At 34.0% G+C, this 18855-nt stretch overlaps 1 protein-coding gene across 1 annotated transcript in view; it reads left to right on the forward strand.

The window, feature by feature from the left end:
- Positions 1–18855, forward strand: part of PTPN13 (protein tyrosine phosphatase non-receptor type 13) — a 196755-nt gene that overhangs the window by 164572 nt on the left and 13328 nt on the right. The window contains 5 exon segments of the mRNA XM_037529548.2: positions 9412–9473; positions 11591–11684; positions 12366–12503; positions 15455–15543; positions 17987–18042. Of these exon segments, the coding sequence (XP_037385445.2) occupies positions 9412–9473; positions 11591–11684; positions 12366–12503; positions 15455–15543; positions 17987–18042 (439 nt within the window).

Here is an 18855-nt window from a genome sequence, read left to right on the forward strand (position 1 = left end):
TTGCTCCTTTGTCAAAGATTAGTTGACCATAAATCTGTGGGTTTATTTCTGGATTTTCTATTCGATTCCATTGGTCTGTATGTCTGTTCTTGTTCCAATACCATGCAGTTTTGATGATTATGGCTTTGTAGTAGAGTTTGAAGTCTGGGAGTGTGATGCCTCCATTCCCTTCTTTTTTTTTTCAGGAGAGCTTTGGCTATTCGGGGTTTTTTGTGATTCCATATGAATTTCATCAATAATTGTTCTATTTCTTTGAAGAATGACATTGAAATTTTGATTGGAATAGCATTGAATCTGTAGATTGCTTTTGGTAGGATGGCCATTTTAATAATGTTTATTCTTCCAATCCATGAGCAGGGGATGTCTTTCCATTTCTTTGTGTCTTCTTCTATTTCTTTTAACAGTGTTTTATAATTTTCTTTGTATAGGTCCTTTACCTCTTTTGTTAGATTTATTCCCAAATATTTGATTTTTTTTGTTTCAATAATAAAAAGGGATGGTTTTTTTGATTTCTTCTTCTTCAGATTTATTGTTTGTGTATAGGAAGGCTACTGACTTTTGCGTGTTGATTTTGTATCCTGCCACTTTACTGAACTGATTGATTAGTTGAATTAGTTTTTCTGTGGAGTTTTTGGGGTTCTCTACGTATATTATCATATCATCTGCAAATAGTGATAGTTTGACTTCTTCTTTTCCTATTTGGATTCCTTGGATGTCTTTCTCTTGTCTTATTGCTCTGGCTAGGACTTCCAGTATTATATTGAAAAGCAGTGGTGAGAGTGGACATCCTTGTCTTGTTCCAGATCTTAATGAAATTGCTTTCAGCTTATCACCATTGAGAATGATACTGGCTGTTGGCTTGTCATAGATGGCCTTTATGATGTTGAGGTATGTTCCTTGTATCCCAAGAATTTCAAGGGCTTTTATCAAGAATGGGTGTTGCACTTTGTCGAAAGCTTTCTCGGCATCTATTGATATTATCATATGGTTTTTATATTTCTTTTTGTTGATGTGTTGGATAACGTTGATTGATTTTCGGATGTTAACCATCCTTGTGTCCCTGGAATGAATCCTACTTGGTCGTGGTGAATTATCTTATGGATACATTGTTGGATTCTGATAGCTAAAATTTTATTGAGGATTTTTGCATCAGTGTTCATTAGGGAGATTGATCTGTAGTTTTCCTTTTTTGTGTTGTCCTTGTTCGGTTTTGGTATTAGTGTAATGTTGGCTTCATAGAACGTGTTTGGTATTGTCCCTTCCTTTTCAATTTTTTGGAAGAGTTTGTGAAAGATAGGCACTAATTCGTCTCTGAATGTTTGGTAGAATTCATTTGTAAATCCATCAGGTCCTGGGCTTTTGTTTTTGGGGAGGTTTTTGTTTACCATTTCAATTTCGCTAATTGTAATTGGTCTGTTTAGGTGTTCTATTTCTTCTTTATCTAGCTTTGGGTGATTGTAGAGTTGTAGGGATTTGTCCATCTCCTCTAGATTGTTGAACTTGTTTCCATGTAACTGTTCATAGTAGTTACTGATTATTCTTTTGATTTCTGCTGTATCCGTTGTGATTTCTCCTCTTTCATTGATGATCCTGTTTATTTGTGCTTTCTCCCTTTTTTCCTTTGTGAGCCTGGCTAGGGGTTTATCTATTTTATTGATTTTTTCAAAGAACCAGCTCTTGGTTTCATTGATCTTTTGGATTGTATTTTTAGTTTCAATTTCATTTATTTCTGCTTTGTTTTTTATTATTTCTTTTCTTCTACTGGTTTTGGGATTTTTTTGTTGTTCTTTTTCTAGATCTCTGAGCTTCGAGATTAGGTTGTTTCTTTGAGTTCTTTCTTGTTTTTTGATGTGAGCTTCTATTGCTATATATTTTCCTCTTATTACTGCTTTTGCTGCATCCCATTCATTTAGGATATTGGTGTCCTCCTTGTCATTCAATTCAAAGAATTTTTTAATTTCTTCTTTGATCTCCTCATTAGTCCAGTGGTCTTCCAGTAGTGTGGTTTTTAATCTCCATAAGGTAGGAAAGTTCCTTGCCTTCCTTTTATGGTTTATTTCTAGTTTGATGCCTTCATGGTCAGAAAAGATGGTTGGTATGATTTCAATCTTGTGTATCTGTTGATGTTTGTCTTGTGCTCCAGTATGTGATCGATCCTGGAGAATGATCCGTGTGCACTTGAGAAAAATGTGTACTCCATTTTTTGGGGGTTTAGTGTTCTATAGATGTCTGTTAAGCCCAAATGCTCTAGGTCCTTATTTAGAGCTTTAGTTTCTTTACTTATTTTTTGTCTTGTTGATCTATCCATTGTTGATAGTGGTGTGTTGAAGTCTCCCACTACGTATGTGTTTTCTCTGATGTCTGTTTTCAGAGAGGACAACAGTTGTCTGATATATTTTGGTGCTCCTTCGTTTGGTGAGTATATGTTAATGAGTGTTATTTCTTCTTGAAGTATTGTCCTCTTGATCATAATGTAATGACCATTGGGTTCTCTTTTTATTTTTTTGAGTTTGAAGTCTGTTTTATCTGATATAAGTATAGCTGTTCCTGCTTTCTTTTTTGGTCCATTAGCTTGTAGGATTGTTTTCCATCCTTTAACTTTGAGCCTATTTTTATCTTTTGTAGCTAAATGTGTTTCCTGGAGACAGCAAAAGGTTGGGTTTTGTTTCTTAATCCAGGCTGCAACTCTGTGTCTTTTTATTGAAGAGTTTAGTCCATTTACATTTAGAGTTAATATTGATATCTTAGCATCTGTATTTGCCATTGTGTTTGTCTTTCCTTTGATTTTATTTATTTATTCTTTTAATAACTTTTTTTTTTTTTTGGCCTTCTTTCGTTGTTATCGTCCCTCTGAGGTTCTGGCTTTAGGATTCCTTGTAGTATTTTTTGGAGTGGGGGTTTAGTCGTAATGAAATTCCGGAGTTTCTCTTTGTCTGGGAAGGTCCTTATTCTTTCTTCATAGAGGAAGGAGAGCTTTGCGGGATAGAGTATTCTTGGTTGGCATCTGTTTTCTTGAAGTCTGTTGACTATGTCCCTCCACTCTCTCCTTGCCCGTAGTGTTTCTTCAGAGAAGTCCGATGTCAGCCTGATTGGTTTTCCTTTGAATGTTATCTGTTTCTTCCCTCTTGCCAGCTTCATTATTTTTTCCTTGTCCTGGATTCTTGGGAGCTTTACTATTATGTGTCTTGCTGTATTTTTCCTTTCGTTGTGGAAGTTTGGTGTTCTTCTTGCTTCTTGTATATCAATTTTCAGCTCCTTCTTCACATTTGGGAAGTTCTCTTCAATTATCTCCTGGAATATTTTCTCTGTTCCTACATCTCTCTCCTCTCCTTCTGGAATTCCTATAACTCTTATATTTCCTTTCCTCATGGAGTCAGATAGTTCCCGAAGTCTTTCTTCGTTCTTTTTCCTTTGTACTTCTCTATAGGAAAGTTTTTAGAAGTATCTTTGTAATAGTCAAAATCAGAAACCACTCAGATGACCAAAAATTGTACAGTTATATACAAACAACAAAATAAAAATGAATTGTTGATACATACAACAATATAAGTAAATCAAAATAAGTATACAGAGTGAAAGAAACCATATAAAAAGGAGTTTGTGCTGTATTATTTATTCCATTTATATAAGTTTGTAAAAAATGTTGTGACAGAAACAGATCAGTAGTTATCTGGGGGCACAAAAGGAGGACCCACTTAGGGGAATGGAGAGAGACACACAAATAATAAAGTATTGTCTTCTATTTGTACTATTCCAATATAAATTTTTTCCATCTGATGTTTTCTTTATTAAATAGGAAATAGGAAACTATAAAAGAAATAAGATGGGATTTTCACTGTTTAAAATAATTTTCATTTTTTGAATTTTACACTTTTTTCTATGATTGCTTTTTAAAAAAAAAAAAAAAAAAAGATTTATTTATGGGCCTCTCCTGGTGGCGCAGTGGTTGAGCACTGGGCTGCGAAGCTGCCTGCAGCCTCTGCAGCGCCAGTTCGATCCCTGGCCGCCAGGTAAGGGTCCCACATGGTGCACAGACCTCTCCTGCCACCCACTGCTCCCCTCAGCAGTGTATTTCGTTAGTCTGCCTGTTCTGTTCCCCGTTCCAGCTCTGGTGAATTCTCTCACCCTCCTGCGCTTCTGACTGTACCCAGTACTTGTATAAATAAATAAATAAATCTTAAAAAAATAAGTAAATAAAGGCAATCACTTTCTTTAAAAAATTTTCTTTTAATTTTAAAAAAAGATTTATATATTTATGCATACGAGAGCTGGGTTACAGGCCAGAGGTGTGGAGGATGAGAGGATTCACCAGAGACAGAGTGGGGAACAGAACAGGCAGATTGACTGAAATACACTGCTAAGTGGAGCAGTGGGCGAGTCAAGAGAGGTCTGCTTCGCCATGTGGGTTGCTCCCTGCCTGGCCAGGTATCAACTCATGCTGCAGAGGCTGCTGATTGCTCCATAGTGTGCTGCTTAACCCTTTGCACCACCAGGGAGGCTCTATGATTGTTTTTTTAATCATTCGTCACTCAACCTGTTGACAGGAAAGATCACCTGCAGTTTACACTTCTGTCCTCTTAATATATTTATTACTTTGAATTTTATTTTTGTAATTAAAATCAGTAAAGAAAACATTTTATTATTCTTTTACCAGATGATAAGTAATGATCCAAAGATGAGTTAGACTTAGTAACAAAATCATTTAATGTTTTTATGTGTAAAAAATCAAATATAAATTTCTGCCATCTTAACAACCAGAGATTACCATTCTTAAAATTTTTATGTAATTTTCTTTCAACTTTTAATTTATATTTTTACATATATGTTGTGTAGTATATTCATGGTTTTTACCCTTCACTGCATATTAAAATCACCAGGGGAAGATTTTTTTAAAATGCCATCTGATACAATTTTTAGATCCAGTGTATTATTATTGATATCTTCTCCAGTGTTATCCCTAGAAGTTTAGCAATGTATTACATTATTCTACAAGTAGTATTAAAAGATATACTTGGGCTCTTTTTAACATCATCCTCAAAATTATAGAAATTTACCTAAAAATTTCCTCTTGCTCTTCACCTTTCTAGGTTGAATTATTTAAGTCATTCTCAAATGGAGTTCTTGAATACAATGACCTGTATTTTTCTTTTTTCTTTGCTATTTTTCACTTTTCCTAACTTTACCATATAAGAGAGACATAATCTCATTTTTAATATATGCACTAAATTTCTGTACTGATGGCTAAGAGCTAAAGTTAACATTTGGTAGGAAATTAATGAAAGAAGAGAAATTATGTCTCAGAAATACAGAGAATAACAAGAGACTACTATGAGCATCTTTATGCAAACATATTAGAAAATCTGGAAGGAAATGGAAAAGACAATTTTCTTGGAAGTATACACAATTTTCTAAGACTAACTGAAGAAGAAATAGAAAACCAAAACACAGCATTTACAAGCAAGGAAATTGAAATAGCAAAGAATAGTATGCCATAAAACAAATAAAGTAAACCCAAAGCCACATAGATTTACTAGAAGTTCCACAAAACCTTCAAAGACAAACTAATATAAGTCTTTCTCACATTCTTCCAAAATATTGGAGAAAAACCTAAGGAATGCTTCCTAATACATTTTATGACAGCAACATCACTGTGTTACTAAAAGCAGACAAGGACATCAAAAAAGAAAACTATAGATTATCAATATTCCTTCTGAACATAAACACAAAAATCATCAATAAAATCTTAACAAATTGAATTCAACAATACATCAAAGTGGGACTTATTAAAGGGATGCAAGGGTGATTCAACATGTACAAATAAACCAATATAATTCATTACATTAATAAAGAGACAAAAATCAGGGCCTCCCTGGTGGCGCAAGGAGTTAAGCATTGCACTATGAAGCAATCCGCAGCCTCTGCATCACAAGTTTAGTTCCCGGCCGTCAAGAGAGCAACCCACATGGCGAAGCCGACCTCTTCTGGCTCACCCAGTGCCCCCCTCAGCCATGTATTTTGGTCAGTCTGCCTGTTCTGTTCCCCACGCTGTCGCTGGTGAATCCTCTCACCCCCCGCATGGTCTGGACTGTACCCCAGCTTTTGTATGCATAAATAAATAAATATTTAAAAAACAAAGAGACAAAAATCACACAGTTTATCAATAGTTAGAAGGCATTTGACTAGATCCAGCATCCATTTATGGAAAAAAAAAAAAAAAACGTAACAGTAGCTCTTAGTAAGAGATAGAGGAAGGATTATAACTCAACATAATAAAGTTCATATGACCACTCCACAGCAGTTTGACATCATGCTCGATGGAAAACAAAGTTTTTCCTCTAAGAGCAGGTACATGCAAAGGTATATTTTCCTCCACTATTAGTTAACTTACTATTGGAAGTCCTAGCTAGAGGAAGCTAAGAGAAAGAGAAAGAAAGAAAAGGAATCTAATTTGGAATCCCTATTTGATGACATGATAGCATATATAGAAAACCCTAAAGATGCCACTAAAAACTATTAGAAACAATGAACCAGAACAACAAAGTGGCAGGCAAGAAAACTAATACACAAAAATCTGTTGCGTTCCTGTATTCAAATATTGAACTAGAAGAGAAAGAGGAACCTTCCTGGTGGTGCAAGGGTTAAAGTCTCAGCATTATCAAGCTACCACCAGCCATTGCAACATGATTTAGATCCCCAGCCAGGGAGCTAACGCCACATGGTACAGAAGACCTCTCCTGTCTCACCAGCTGTTCCCCTCAGCAGTGGATTTCAGTACATCCGCCTGCTCTGCTCTCCACACTGTCTCTGGTGAATCCTTCACCCCCACACCTCTGGCCCGCACCCCAGTTCTTATAAGCATATATAAATAAAAATAAATCTTAAAAAAAAGAAGAGAAAGAAATCAAGAAAATAATCCCATTTATAATAGCTTCAAAAAGAAATACCTAGAAGTATACCTAACAAAGGATGTGAAAGACTGAATGAAAATTATGACATTGTTAAAAGAAATAAGAGATACAGATATATGGAAAGATCTTACTTGCTAATGGATTAGAAAAATTAACATTGTTAAAATGGCCATCTTACCCAAAGCAGTATATAGATTCATTGTAATCCCTGTAAGTTTCAATGTAACTCTTCAAAGAAATAGAGCAAGCATTACTAAAATGTAATGGAATCACAGAAGACCCCCCCCAATAGCCAAAGCAATCTTAACCAAAAAAATGGGGGGAGGAGGGTGTGAGATAACACATTCCCAGACTTCATACTATACAAAGCTATAATAATCAAAGAAGTATGGTATGGGAATAAAAATAGACACAGAGACCAATGGGATAGAATTGAGAGCACAGATATAAACCTGTATTTACATGGTCTGTTAATCTATGACAAAAGAACTATGCACATGCAATGGAGAAGGAAAATCTCTTCAACAAATGGTTTTAGAAAAATTGGACAGTCACATGCAAAAGAAAAAATGGGGCCTCCTCAGCGCAGTGGGTTGCAGAGCTGCCCACAGCCTCTGCAGCGCCGGTTCGATCCCTTGCCACTGAGCAAGCATCCCACATGCATGCAGACCTCTCCTGCTGCCCACTGCTCCCCTCAGCAGTGCACTTTGTCACTCTGCCTGTTCTACTCTCTGCTCTGGCTCTGGTGAATTCTCTCACCCTCCCACGTCTCTGACTGTACCCAGTGCTTGTATAAATAAATAAATAAATCTTAAAAAAGAAAGAAAAAAATGATGTTCTCTACAGCATACAAAAAATTAACTCAGATTAAAGATGATGAAGAAAATGGAAACATTAAACATATAGAAGAAAATATAGGCTAAACAACCCATGACATCAGCTTCAGGAATGTCTTTTGAAACTGACTCCAAAGATAAGGGACACAAAAACAAAAATTAACAAATGGAACTACACCAAACTAAAAAGTTTCTGTACAATGAAAGAAGCTATCATTAAAATGAAAAGACATCCTACTGAAGCGGAAAAAATATTTGTATGTCATACATCTGACAGGCAGCTAATATCCAGGATCTACAGTGAACTCAGACAACTCAACAACAAGAAAACAAATAATCAAAAAGTTCACAGAGAGCTAAACAATTGTCTAAAGAAGACATACAGATGGTCAACAGGCATATGAAAAAATGCTCATCATTGCTTATCAGGGAAATGCAAATCAAAACCACAAGGAGATACCATCTCACATCTGTGAGAATGATCCATACCAAAAAAAAAAAAAAAAACAGAAACAGCAAGTGTGTATAAGATTTGAAGAAAAAGAACCCTTTTTACACTGCTGGTGGGAGTGTAGACTGATCCAGCCCCTGTGGAATACAATATGGAGGTTCTTCAAAATGTTAAAAATGGATCTATTATATGATCCAGAAATTCCACTGCTGGTACTTATCCAAAGAATGCAAGAATGCTAATATGAAGGGCTATATGCATGCCAGTGTTCATTGCAGCACTATTTACAATATCCAAGTTTTGGAAACAATGTAAGTGTCCAATAATAGATAAGAACATGAAGAAGGTGTGGTATATATACACAACAGAATACTACTCAGCTATGAAAAGAGATGAGATCATTCTGTTTGTAACAATGTGGATGGAACTGGAAGGAATGATGCTAAGTGAAATCAGTGAGGAGGAGGAAGACAAATTCCAGCTGATTTCACTCACGTGGGATATAGAGACACAAAACAAAGGAACAGACAATTAAAACAAAGAAACCCTACAAATATGACTGCATAATTAGCCATTAGAGACCTCTAATGGTCTCATTAGAGACCATTAGAGAATAGGAGAATAGGGAGGTAGGGAAGATGGCCCATTGATCAATGGTGAAAGATTATTGGTGCTTTGTTGGTAGGTGTTTTTCAGTAACATACTTCTGAAGAGGTGTAAACCGATACCCCTAAATTATCTACACTTTTACCTTGATTTAAAAAACAAGTTACAGAAAAATGAGCAATAAACCATGAAAAAAAATTAACATTTATTTGTTTTAGCAGTGGTTTAGCAAAAGACTTTTCCAGTTGTGCCTTTAATGTATTTTCATGTGTTAAAGTGATGGCCTTATGAAATGAGGTTAAAAGCTTGCTACTTCCTTTAAACGGTGAAGTGACTGACTATAGCTCAATGCATGTGATGTGTCCAATTCCATTAGGGAAATTTATATTCAGTACCTCACATAAGAATCATTCAAAGTAAACATTTTCCTTTAAGCAAATGGCTTTTTTTAAAAACCGGGGCAAACCCTCTGAATTTTACTCCATCTAGTTGGTTTTAAGTCAGTTTGTGCTAGAACCTCTGTACTGTACTAATAAAAATAAAAGCATGTTCAGAAATGTAGGTTTTCTTTATGACTTGCTTATCTGTTATTTTGTGTTGTTCCTTTTAGGTCATCACATCGTAGAACTTTGTGGAAAGCCTGCCCTCACTCCAAATAATTCATTCTCCAAGGTAAGTAAAAGGCTGCCTTCTTTTATGTCATATTCCCTCAACTAAATAACTAACTTATTTGTGCTTTGAACCAAGCTGATTTCATATTTAAATATTTGTTTTTGTTAGATGTATATATTAATAGTAGGAATATATTTTAATGTACTATTAGGCCTTGCTAAGTGAGGCACACACATAAAGCCCCACACAAGTAAACCCATTTCATTAGGTATATACTCACCCCTTTACACAAGCCAAGTACCTAAATAGATAGCTTTAGAGCTGAGATTACTTTAATAATGTGAGTTTTTTGGTTGTCTGTTAGGAAACCAAGAGTAGAATTAAGAGTAGAATTTTTCCTTGGGTTAATTTGACTAGCAGTGAGCCTTAAAAGTCAAATCTCTCCTACTGGTGAGGAAAAGGAGGATGGGCAAAAGAAGTAGACTCGCTTTTGAAAGATATAAGAAATGATTTATCACATAATAGAAGGAGAAAGCTAAATCATTTTAGTGCAGCGAAATATGGGAGTGATTTAACAAAGCTATTTTAATATGTAACTAAATTCTACTTTAAGCACTCTCTTTAAGGTTACATATATGACTATTTGGTTAATATTACTTTTTATGATTATCTTCTGATATGTTATATACATTCTAAATTGATCACAACTAGACCATCTTGTGGAATTGTTTTCTCCCACGTCCATTTCATGCAATCTGTTCTGTACCTCACTTTATGAATGTCTTTCCATGTAAAATCTAGGGTGGAGACATTGCTCTTTTAATGATCAAAAGTCATATCATCTCAATTAGATTACTGTCCATAAACTAGATTTAGCTAGTATAGGAAAAAATAAATCATTTAGTACCAGAAACCCAAAATTCGTCTCACTTTGTTATCTCTAACTTTTTATTTGTGGTTAGCAAGTTCTGAAAAGATACTGCATTGGAAAAATTGTAAGGCACAAATGACATAAAAATAAAAATGTTTTAATATTTGTGGACTGAAATATACCAGCATTCAATATTTTCTTTATTCAGAATATCTTCAATTTCACATAACTAAAGCAACTAAATTTTCATGTATTTTTAGCATTAGTCCTGCTGCGTAGTGCTTTTCTAATTAAAATCACCATATTGTTGAAAAGAAGGGTAGAGTTTCTGCTTAAGTTAACATAAAACCCTAGAAACTAGGTATTTTGTTATTCACAGTTGCAAACATTATTATGTTGGAGTTGAAAATCATCCAGGAAGTCTCCCAGACTATATTCAATATCCCTTAAATACTACTTTGTACTATGAATTTCTCATAAAGATTGGAATTTCACAAATAGTGAAACTTTTTGATGTTATATCACTGCTAGATAGAAAGAAATAATTCTATTGCATCTACCTTTTCTACTTTTTATCTTAATAAAAAAAGTAAAATTTTCATAGCAAACTACCTAATACTTGTATAAATTATTTTAATTTATTCTATCTGATTTTCCATCTTTGTCCAAATCACTGCACTTTCAATGATCTATACACCATAAAGTGCTTCACAGTTTACTATTGGATTAGAAGATTACATTCTATTCAATAGTGAATCCATTGTTATTTTTCTTAATTTGAGAGAGTTAGTCTAGATTGGAAAATCTTTATTCCTAAAAGTTGATCAGGTCACTAAACTGGAGTCCACATCCATAAAATAGCTTCACAACTACTAAATAGATTTTTTTTCTCCTTCCTCATCTTTAAGATTAGTAGTCCTATTAAACTTTTCTAAAAATCCCTATAGAAGACAAATAAATATGCCTTACAAGAAGACATTTCTGTAGTCAAATAAGTCTAGGAAATACTATATCATAGATTTCTCTTTGCGCTATTCAAAATTTGTTAGTAAATATTGTGAGAATTCCTGGAATAAAAATAGTAATTTAATGTTGTTTAATCTAGTGTTCCAGACATATTTGATAATAGAAAGTCCCATCTCCCAGGACATTTCATTGCACTGGTGTTTTCTAGAAATTCTGGTATAAGGTGGGAAAATGGAAATGTAGTAAGAAAGAAGGGGAGAAGAACATGGAGGGGCAATGTGCATCACCCCCTAATCTGAAAATTAGTGAAATAATAATTTGCTTTGATTTTATACCTTAGGTTAATGGGGAAGAAATAATTGAAGTTTTAGACCCTGAAGGAAAATGCTCTACTTATCAGATGAAGGAATCAGAAGACTTGATTCTGTCCAAAGGTAGTTTTCCAAACCATTCATCCACTCACTCTAAATGCCCTAATAATTCAGGTAATAAAGGAATATTAGGTGTCCTATTATTTACCTTATGTGTTCCTGTGACTTTAAAAGGAAAGATTGTTATTCAAAGGAATTTCAAAAAATATAAAATTAATTTTCTGTATTACTGTACAAATGTCCAGTGTTCATTCTCATCTCTAAGGTGTAGATGTTTTTAAATGATTGAAAAGCTAATTGTTGCATTTCATAGTGTTTGTTTCTTGTATTCTATGAAGCAACAATTCATAGGCTACCTAATAAAATAGGAAATAAGACTGTTTGGGTTGACCTAGTCCATTGTTATTATAACATGGCTACTTTGTATCTCATTCATGAGTTAATAATTTGAGGTTAATTTAGAAAATTAGACATTAAATTATTAATGTCTCATGAAAACATGTCAAAACTTTTTTTTAGCTCATTCTTCATAAGCTTCATTTGTGTGATTTTTTTTATCATAGCAGCCAGATTAGTTCTAAAAATGAGTAGGTCCCCTTAGTATAAATTACATTACCAGTCTCTGCAGCTTTTTAAAATGGATGTTTAAAATATGAAAGACCCAACATTTTCTACTTGACTCAGTGTCTCTTTCATATCAATGTCTTTTTTAAGTAAAACATATGTAAATTACTGTTTTTCAAGACTCTAATGTACAAGAAGATGACATTTATGATGATCCTCAAGAAGCTGAAGTTATCCAGTCTCTTCTGGATGTTGTAGATGAAGAAGCCCAGAATCTTCTAAACCAAAATAATGCAGCAGGAGATGCCTATGATCCAGGTAGACAAACTAAAATGAATAAGTCAGTATATGAAGAAGTGTAAGAAAACCTCTAGCGAGAATTTTTTGAGTAAATATGAAATACACTGGCGTTTTCCCCTAAATTCTGTACTGGTGGATAATATTTCAGAAATAAAACAAAATTTATTCTTTTCTTTTCCACAACATATATGTGGGTGAGTCACCTTATTATTAGTAAGATCTCAAAATTTATTACAACTAATATCATGACTATTACTTTTAGAAGTCTTTGCCTAAACCTCCCCCTCCACTTGATACTAAGGCATTCTTGAGGCATTGCAAATTTTTTATGTAAAATACAAAAAAATAAAGCAAAACACTCACCACCATCCATTATAGCCCTTCCACCTTTGCTCCTACCCCCTACTCTCTAGTAACCATAGTTTATCAGTGTCACTAGTTTGTTTTTATTTTGTCCCTTCATCCACTGTTTTTTTCTTTTTTTTAAAGATTTATTTATTAATACAAGCACTGGGTACAGTCAGAAGCATGGGAGGGTGAGAGAATTCACCAAAGCAGGGAACAGAACAGGCAGACTGACGAAATACACTGCTGAGGGGAGCAGAGGGCATGGCAGGAGAGGTCTGCGCGACATGTGGGAACCTCGCTGGCCACCGGGGATCGAACCGGCACTGCAGAGGCTGCAGGCAGCTTCACAGCCCAGCGCTCAACTGCTGTGCCACCAGGGGAGGCCCCATCCACTGTTTTTTTCTTACATTGTTCATATAGGTGAAATCAATCAATATTTGTCTTTATCTTTCTAATTTCACTTTGCATAATCCCCTCAAGTTCTTTTCATTTTGTCACAAATGGCAGAATTTTATCTTATACCTAAATAGTATTCCATTGTGCAAATATACTGTATCTTTTTTATTAAATCATCTATGGGCACTTAGGTTGCTTCTGTATTTTAGCTATTGTAAATAATACTGCAGTAAACATTGTGGTGTTTATAACTCTTTGAATTGATGATTTTATGTTTTTTAAATAGATGCCCACAAGTGGGATTGGATCAAATGGTAGTTCTATTTTTAATTTTTCGAGGAAGGTCATTTCCATTTTCAATGACTGCACCAATTACATTCTCACCAAAAGTGTATAAAGTTTCTTCTTTCTCTGTATCTCTGCCAACACTTGTTGTTAGCTATCCATTCTATGTAAACCATTCTCACAGGTTTGAAATGATATTGTGGTTTTGACTTGTATTTCCTGAATAAAAAGTAGTGATGTACTTCTTCCACATGTCTGTTGGCTACTTCCTCTTTGAAAAAGGATCTAAACTGATCTGCTCATTTTTGAATTGTGTCATTTTATTTGTTGTTGTTGTTGTTAAATTGGATGAGTTCTTTATATACCTTGGATATTAACCCCTTGAAGGATGTGTGATGTGCATATATCTTCTTTTGTTCTGTAAATTGGTTTTTAAATCTATCATATTTCCTTTCTCTGCAAGAACTTTCTGATAAGATGCGTCCCAATTGCTCATTTTTGCTTTTATTTCTCTTGCCATAAGAGTCAAGCCCCTGAAGATATCTCTGACATTGATATCATGGGATGTATAATCTATCTTTTCCTATGTAGTGATGGTTTTATGTCTTACATCAAGTCTTCAGTCCATTTTGGATTTGTGTGTGTGCATATGTAGTTAGAGTGATCAACTTTCATTCTTTTGCATGTGGCTGCCCACATACAAGATTTTCCTTTTGACTTTGTATGGTTGTGGCTCCTCTGTCATAAATTAGGTATCAACATATGTGAATCTATTTCTGGGCTCTTGATTCTATTCCACTGATCCATGTGTCTATTTTTGTGCAATACCATATTGTTCTAATTATTGTTTAAAATCAGGTAACATGATGCCTCCGTATTTCTTCCTTTTTCTCAAAATTGCTTTAACTATACAGGGTCTTTTGTGTTTCCATATAAATGTTTAAATTATTTTTCAATTTCCCTGAAAATGTCATTAGAATATTGTTATGGATTTCAGTGGATCTGTCTATTGCCTTTTAGTAGAATGATCATTTTGACTATATTAATTTCCCTACCCATGAACATCCTTTCACTTTCTCTGTTAAATTTATTCCAGTTATTTCATTTTAATGCACTTGTTAATGTAATTGTTCTCTTAATTTCTTTTTCTTCTAGTTCATTATTTACATATAGATTTTGTATATTGTAGTCTACCACTTTACTGTACTCATTTATTTTTCTAATCATTGGGTGGAATCTTTAGGGTTTATATCATCTGCAAATAATTGTAATTTCACATCTCCATTTCCAATCTGGATTTCTTATATTGCAATTAACTCTCCTCCTAGTACCACTTCGCTGCATCTCATAGGTTTTGATAATTTGTTTCTTTATTTTTTTCCTCCGGTTATTATTTTAATTTCTTCAGTGATTATTGAGAAGCATGTTGTTTAACCTGCACATGTTTAAAGTTTTTCCAGTTTTGTTTTTGTGCTTGATTTCTAGTTTTATTGTGTTATGATTAAAAAGGCACTTGGTATAAATTCAACCTTCATAAGTTTATTGACACTTGTGGTCCAACATGTGATCTATCATTGTGAATGTTCTGTGTCCACTTGAATAAAAAAAAAAGGAAATTCTGCTGTTTTAGTGTGTAATGTTCTATAAATGTCTGTTTGGCCCATGTGTTCTATTTTGTCATTTATAATTGTTGTTATTTATTTATTCTCTGTTTATCTGTTCAGAGTTGTAAGTGGCATTGCAAATTTGGTAGTTTAACCAGAAGTTTGATGCTGACTTAGATCATGTCATTTATTTCGAACATTTAGTTAGAACATTGAAACTATTCATAGAATAGTCCATTTACTGTGTAAATGTGTCCATTTTAGTACATGAAGAAAAATTTTCTGCTGTGTCAGCAATTTCTTTAATTGTTCTTGACCTATATATTTCTCTCCCAGGTGCACTGAAAACCAATGGGAAGTTATCTGAAGAGAGAGCAGAGGAAACAGACTGTGATGGTTCACCTATACCTCAAGATTTTACAGATGTGAGTTTATCCTAGAGGAAACACTATTTCATTAGAATTATATTATGATCATCTGAAAATATTGCCTGTTTTATTGCAAAATTAAATTTAGGTGGAAAACAGGTTGATTTCATTTGTTACATTAAAGAGTCATCCTATCCCAGTAAAAGAATCTTTACTAGTTACTTCAAATCCAAAAAGAAGTAATAAATTTTCAGAATTATAATGATAAACTTCTCAAATTATTTTGGAGCCTCTAGGACATTGAACTGTTGAAGAAAAAGTTTGAAATAATAAATTATTGGAAAGGCTGTTCAGACATTCAGAGCACTAAATCATTGCAACTTAGAGTATCTGGTGTCTGGAAGATCTATGGCTGTCAAGAGATGAACAGGGGTTAGTTCATGAAGTGATTTTTATGCCTTGCCAAGGAATTTGGTCTTTTCACATATCTGGAAAGATGACTTTCTTAGAAGAGCTAGAAACACTTCCCCATGATACTTAAAGAGCTAGGATGAAAAGCAGAAAGGTATGTCCTCCAAGGACATGGCATCATTGTGCTGAAATTCATTACTGTGCTTCCCAGTTATTTTTAGTTCCAGTTATTCTTTAAAAAAAAAAAAAAAAACTTTTTTTACTTTTAATCAAAAAACAATAGAAAATATTCCATGTTTTTTTTTTTTTTATCACCTATAAGATAACCATACTTAGCTGTAGGATCCAGGTAAGGCTAGTTTTATGGACATTCAACAAGTGCAGTCACAGGGTCTATTAGGTACCAAATACCACAAATTGTGTAGCTGGTCCTAGATGCAGAGAGGTATTTCCTGTACTATTTAAGTTTTGGATTTGTTGGAGGACAAGATTGTAAGCTAACCTTCAAATGGTTGAAATTCCTGAATCTTTTCTTTGACTCTTTCCATTCACAGCTGTCTCCTCTTCCAAAGAACCAACATAAGATGAGAGACTGAATGCCTGTCTCCTTAACCAAGCCCCTCCCCACCTTATACAGATGAACTTTCAAAAATAGTGGGAATTTGGTTAATACAAGTGACATTGTAGTTAATTTTCAACTGGACTTTATCTCATCATTTTAACGGTAGTAATAACACTTGAATCTTATAAAAGGCTTTATACTTTTCAAAATCATTGCACATGTAATAGATTCATAAACCAAGATTAAAAACGTGAATAAGAAATCTAAATGACATTACTTGGAAAAAGATTTTAACCCAAGCAAAAATTAACTTCTAAAACAGATAAGGTCTAAGAAACTTCCATTTAGTTATTAAAGGATAAGAAACAACCTTTTTTTCCAGCTTAGAAATTCTGCATTTACATCTAATAAATTGAAACTGATACCAAAGTAACTAATTTTGTACAGTATTTTTAACTCTACAAAGGCTATACCTAAAAGACTATGTTAAAAGTTCTTTCATTTTAATAAATGAGACTTCCTTCCATGGCTCAGACATGTGTGGGCACGCAAGTGAGCAGACATGAAACTGTCTTTCATGAATAGAAGAAAAAGAGAACGAGCAGATAAACATGTTATTACATGTTGTGATAAGACCTAGGAATTTTTTTTAGTGGTATAAAAGAGAATAACCAAGGAGACCTACTTTAGGTTGAGTGGTTAAGGACCATCCCTAGAAGGAAAAGGTATTTACTTTGAATTAAAAAAAAAAAAAAAAGAAATAACTTCCATAGGAAGAGCTTTGTTGTGATAAGAGATAAAAAAATTCTAAGGAACTGAAAGATCTATGGATTTTAAAGCTTCATAAGTGAAGGGGAGAATAAAACCAGACGGATTATAAAGCAAGAGAGGCCATATAACTCAGTCCTTGAAATGAAAGGAATTTCCCATTTATTTAGATAATCTGAGAAAGACTGAAATGCAAGATTTATTGACCTTGTAAGAGTGCAGCTTGGTATTTCCTTCTAATTGTAGTAAACTATTCCTGCTGTGTTTGGATTTCTGAAACACAGTATTCAATTAAAGGATTAGAAGACTGATCTGCATTTACTATGGAGAGAGACCCCCTCACTTAAATAATAAAAGGACAAGATAATTTAACACATTGGATAAAATTTTTCTGGATAACACACTTTCAGATTTTAAAATTGAAGTAGTGTAAAAACATATGCCAAATATGCATATCTAAATAATCATTACTTCAGATTCTCATCTTGCTTTTTTCTTATCTCAATGCCATTAACATCTCTTAGATAAGAAATGAAAAGCCAAAAAGAGTATGAAGGTGAATGAACGGTACCAGCAAAAACTCTTGGGCCACTGAAGATGTATCAGCCAGTTTAGCACATGTACTAAATGAATGTCTTATTCTGTTTTTGAAATATAAGGATAACCAACTGCAGTCAATATAGCAAGTAGTAGAAAAAAATTGTTAAGATTAATTTTTTTATAATGGCCTAATTTGACTTTTATTTCTCTTTGTTATAGTCTACAAAAATGAATGACTGTGAAGAATATAATGAAGAAAAAGTAAAAAGTGAAAGGTAAGAAATGTTACAAACCCATTGTTTTTAGAAGTGCTCTGAGAATTTCCCTTTAGGTGTTGATTTTAAGATTTGTTCTTTTTCAATCAAATGACAATTGTTGAGTAAGTTGTGGGCTATCAAGAATATTCTTAAAATATTGTTGCAAGAGGTTTCTAATGATTTGTGACATAGTGTTGTAACAATGCCCAAAAAAAGCAGTATTCTCTTGACCATGGGGAGAAAAATGAGTGATCTGAGGGAAATGTGTCAACAATGATGGTGTGAATTATCTTTTGGCAGGATTATAGTAACTTATTTTTATGTTTCTGTATTTTTGTATAAAAATTGTCTTTTTTGACAGCACAATAAAACCAAAGAAGACAGGATACTTTTTTTTTAAGATTTTACTTATTTATACAAGAACTAGGGTACAGGTCAGAGGCTCAGGAGGGTGAGAGAATTCACCAGAGACAGAACGGGGAGCAGAACAGGCAGACAGACTGAAGACACTGCTGAGCGGAGCAGCAGGCGAGACAGGAGAGGTCTGCTGCGCCATGTGGTACTTCTGGCCTGGAATCAAACCAGGAATCAAACCCGCACTGTGTGGCAGAGTCTGTGGACAGCTTCACAGCATGACGCTCAACCCGCTGCACCACTGGGGAGGCCCTAGAAACATTTTAAACCCCATGAATTTTTTTTTAAAGTTTCTGACAAAAGATTTTTTTTAACACTGCGTGATGTTAGAAAAAGTCATGTATTGTTGATCAACAAAGTGATTGTATAACCAATGAAGGGTGCTGTTTGCATTTTCCTAGAAAAACAAATTCATAG

Source organism: Talpa occidentalis, unplaced genomic scaffold (genome assembly GCF_014898055.3).
Source record: "Talpa occidentalis isolate TD23 unplaced genomic scaffold, MPIMG_talOcc4v2.1 talOcc4.6, whole genome shotgun sequence".
NCBI lineage: Eukaryota > Metazoa > Chordata > Mammalia > Eulipotyphla > Talpidae > Talpa > Talpa occidentalis.